Here is a 4,183-nt window from a genome sequence, read left to right on the forward strand (position 1 = left end):
TTCTTTTTGTTTATTTATTTTGCAGTGTCTTATAAACAAATAGTTCCGAAATGCTTAAAAAAAAAAGAAGAAATTTCTCATTTCACGACTATAGAAATTTCTCCTCTTTTCATTTTACTTCTTTTTTTTTTCTTTTTCTTTCATTCGTTTAAATAAAACGAATGCAAAACTCGTGCTAAAAATCGATCATACCCCTTGATTAATTGAAACATGGAGGAGAAACTTCGTATATGATACGCGAACACAAAATACAAACACGTCTCGTGTTTTTCAATCGATTACCGCTATCGTCTTTCTCCATGCACTTAATAATGTGCTTAACAGTCGAATTTATAAAATACAAGCAAAATTCCTAAATCCGTGGAACATTTTGTCGAACGATTGTGCATACGAAAACGGAGACTTTAAAAACAATTTATACAATTTATTGCTTCCACAAGTGTTTAATATTTTTATATTAATCATTATTATTATTACTTCATTCACAGCGAAGCTTGCAACGTATATAAATAATACGCTAAACGAAAAAGAACCATGCACTGATTAGGCACACAATTCTCGAAGTCGATTTACAGCCTAAATTGCTCGTTGATCGGTCCTAAAAATTAAAATTAACCTCCTTCGATTCTACGTCAACTTTACACAGTATAAGCGTTCTATGACTGCTCGATCAATTGCACTCCGGTACTTTATTATGAAACGTGAAGAGGAAACGACATGATGTACAGTGATGTTCGAGCGTCGTTAAAAAATTATCAAAAATTATCACAATCGGCGATCGTTTCCTTTGAGAATTCCCTTGGACCTGTCTTTTTTTCTTGAGAAAGAGAAAGAGAGAGTGAAAGATAGAGGTTAGAGGAAAGACAGTTTCTCCTCCAAGATAAAAGAGCTCCTATGAATAATCAGTAAAAAAGAGAGACCGGCAGCGACGGAGGGAAACGAAGGTGGTCGTCAAGGAGTAAAATCACAGAAGTACTCGCGACGTGAAGCGAGTGAAGGAGACCGAAGGTAAAGAGTAAAGGGTGACGGTCAAGGATATGCCGGCTGAGGGGTCAGAGTATAGAGCATCGTGCAAGCCAACTTGGTGGCTTCCTCTGTGGCTCGGATGCTTTCAGCTGATGTCCTCCTCCCTTCGGTGGATTTGATGCCTCCTGTTTCAAAATAAATTTGTCTTATTAATATCTGTATCTTCTGTAACATATGTTATGTCTGAGAGTACATAGCAACTAGTATCAAGTATAATGAAGTTCAATCTCCTTGATACTCAAATAAATATTAGTTGCAGTAGTTATTCTAAAAAAAAATGTATTTTAAATTATAAAGCAATTTGCAAATGAAACTTGAATTGCAATCTTTATAGTTACATTTTTGTCTTTTTTACAAAGAAACTTACAGAGAAATTTTCTGCAAAAAGACTTCTAACGAAAGAATAGCAAAGAATAATAGCAAATAACAAATGTTAGTAATCAATAACAAAATATAATCATTATGTTATTTTTCATCAACAAGACCTTTTATCATTGTAATATTAAAGTATAATATGTAATGCTAAATATATACACATATTTAATCTTCATTAATGTCACATATTCAACTTATTATAATACAATGAAAAAAGAGATAATATTGACATTTTTATGCTCGAAAAAATACGATTTTTTGAAAAACTAGTCACATGCAAAAAAATAAGTAATACAATATTCTGGCAAAAGTAAACTTAGATACATTTAGTAAGTAAAAATTTAAAAGCAAAAAGTTAAAAATATTAGCAAAGCATGCATGTTATCATAAAAATAATAATAAAAAACTAAATAATAAATATTAAAAGAAGTGTTTGTAATATGTGAGTATATGCATTTAAGTCATTAATATGTACATATATAGGCTGTTAATGTACACATTATTACATAACACAAAGCTAACAGAAAGTTATAAAAACAATATGACATAATATGTATTAGATATCATAAATAAGGAAAGCACATTCCAACACAAACTGAAGTGAAATATGTATTACAGAAATTTGAATGAAATGTGATAGTAGATTAGTTAATGAGAAAAGTTTTTTTAATTTCGTTACACTGAATCAGAATGTATTCTTTTTTAAACAGTGAAAGACTTTTAAAATGTCAGAAAAGAAATCGTAATCTTAAATTAACTAACAATAAATGATAGCAATTAACAAAAATAAACTATTTTTTACATTCTAATACAGTGTATCATGTATTTGTAGTAAATACAGCTAAATTACAAGCAGTCATGTAAAATATGTAATATGTAGAGAAACAGTTACCTTCTGCCGAGACAGACCCGCACCAAACACAGAGAAACAGACACAGAAAACAAAGAAATGGTGGTTAATCAATGTAAAACTAATTACTAAAACAAATCTGTAAAAGCAACTAAACTGTGTCTAACAAATGTCAGTTTTAACCTCTGGTATATGATGATATCAAATTCCAGAGTTTCCATTAAGAAAAATCACTATTTACATTTATAGTATTTCTTCACATAGTTAAATTAACATGAGTACTCAATATAATTGAGAGCAACTGTAAAACACTAAAACAGTTATAATTTAAGAATATTAAGCAATTGCAATTCAACTGATACAGTTCCAACTTTACTTTAAATTAAACATTTTATTTAAATTTAATTCATCTCTTATATATTTTAAGTTAATAACAATGTAATTACGTTCAACATTGTTCTTCAGTTTATTAAAAATGATTTATCTTGACTAACTAGAGTTTACTAAATGAATTAATTCCAATATTCTACAAACATTATCTTTGAGTAATATTTACATATATTGCCTTATATTTACTTATTTAGTGAATAAAAATTTAATTTTGTATATAGCATGCTGTACCATGTAAATCTTACATGATTACGTATTTGAAAATTTACGTATACTTCCGTTTGATACGAAATCGGTACATCTCAGTTCATAGTAATACATTTCTCATAAAAGAAACTAATACTCTATAAAAATTCTAATGACTTATTAAAGAAAAGTAATAATGAAATTTTAAAGTTCTCAAAGTATATTTATAAAAATAACAATATTTATTTAGACATTGCAATACTTTTCTGTATTAAGTCAACAATGAAACAAATGTACTACTATAATTCAACACTTTAATTTTATTTAGAAAAGAAATAATCACTATTACTTAAAGATAATGATTAATACACAATTGATAACATTGCATGTGGTTCAAATAACAAATAACAAATAAAACAAAAAATTATTTTAATGATTAATTTAAATTTACTAAATCATGTTTTTTTATAATATGTTTATTCATTCTGAATTCTTTAATCTGTGTTATTTTATTGACAGTTCTAATTAGATTCTTATGTTTCACTACTCTAACTAAGAAAAGGAAAAACAGCATTAGTATATTAAAAAAAGGATATTTACCAGTTTCTTTTCCATTTTGGCCTTAATATCTCGTGCAAGAGTATAAAAAGCCTCTTCAACATTGATGCTCGACTTAGCAGAGGTTTCCATAAATTTGATTCCATATTCAACAGCTAATTGTTCTCCTCGTTCCTTTGAAACCTGCCGCTTTTCTGTGAGTTCACACTTATTGCCCAATAACATTTTTTCAACATCTGCCGAAGCATTTTCTTCAATGTTTCTGATCCAATTCTTAATGTTTTCAAAACTCTTCTCATTGGTCACATCATAAACTAACATTATACCCATTGCACCACGATAATATGCTGTAGTTATTGTACGAAACCTTTCTTGACCTGCTGTATCCCTTCAAAAAGTCATAAAACAATTTTATTTGAATAAAGTATTGGTAAAACAACATGCTATATGTGCTCTATTAAAAACAAAAAAAAACATTACATTCTTTTGATATACATAATTTAAATACTATAATTGTTTAAGAAGAAAGAACTAGAAGGGAAATTAAAGCTGCCGGATAATATCTCAAGTGCAATAATTGTTTTCAACAAACTAACTAAATTCTATGTTATGTACCTGTTAAACTCACTATATGCTAATATTACTAGATCCTAACAGTGGCATTGTACACTATTTTATTTATTTAGCACTTACCATATTTGTAGTTTTATTTTCTTGCCATCTAATTCTATTGTTCTTATTTTAAAATCAATTCCTGGAAGCAAGAAACAAATTTGTAACATAAATGAATGACTAAAG

General features: G+C 28.2%; 1 protein-coding gene across 2 annotated transcripts in view; it reads right to left on the minus strand.

The window, feature by feature from the left end:
* Positions 1 to 603: 603 nt before the first annotated feature.
* LOC108573248 (ras-related protein Rab-8A-like) overlaps positions 604 to 4,183 on the minus strand; it is a 6,084-nt gene continuing 2,504 nt past the window's right edge. The window contains exons 2-5 of one of the 2 annotated variants that reach the window (XM_017935640.1): positions 4,079 to 4,139; positions 3,428 to 3,773; positions 2,294 to 2,296; positions 604 to 1,151 (exon numbers count right to left, since the gene is read on the minus strand). In XM_017935640.1, coding sequence (XP_017791129.1) covers positions 1,053 to 1,151; positions 2,294 to 2,296; positions 3,428 to 3,773; positions 4,079 to 4,139 — 509 coding nt within the window. In that variant the 3' untranslated portion in view covers positions 604 to 1,052. The remainder of the gene's footprint in view (positions 1,152 to 2,293; positions 2,297 to 3,427; positions 3,774 to 4,078; positions 4,140 to 4,183) is intronic. The other variant, XM_017935641.1, reaches the window with a different exon arrangement.

This window comes from Habropoda laboriosa, unplaced genomic scaffold, assembly GCF_001263275.1.
Source record: "Habropoda laboriosa isolate 0110345459 unplaced genomic scaffold, ASM126327v1 scaffold134, whole genome shotgun sequence".
NCBI lineage: Eukaryota > Metazoa > Arthropoda > Insecta > Hymenoptera > Apidae > Habropoda > Habropoda laboriosa.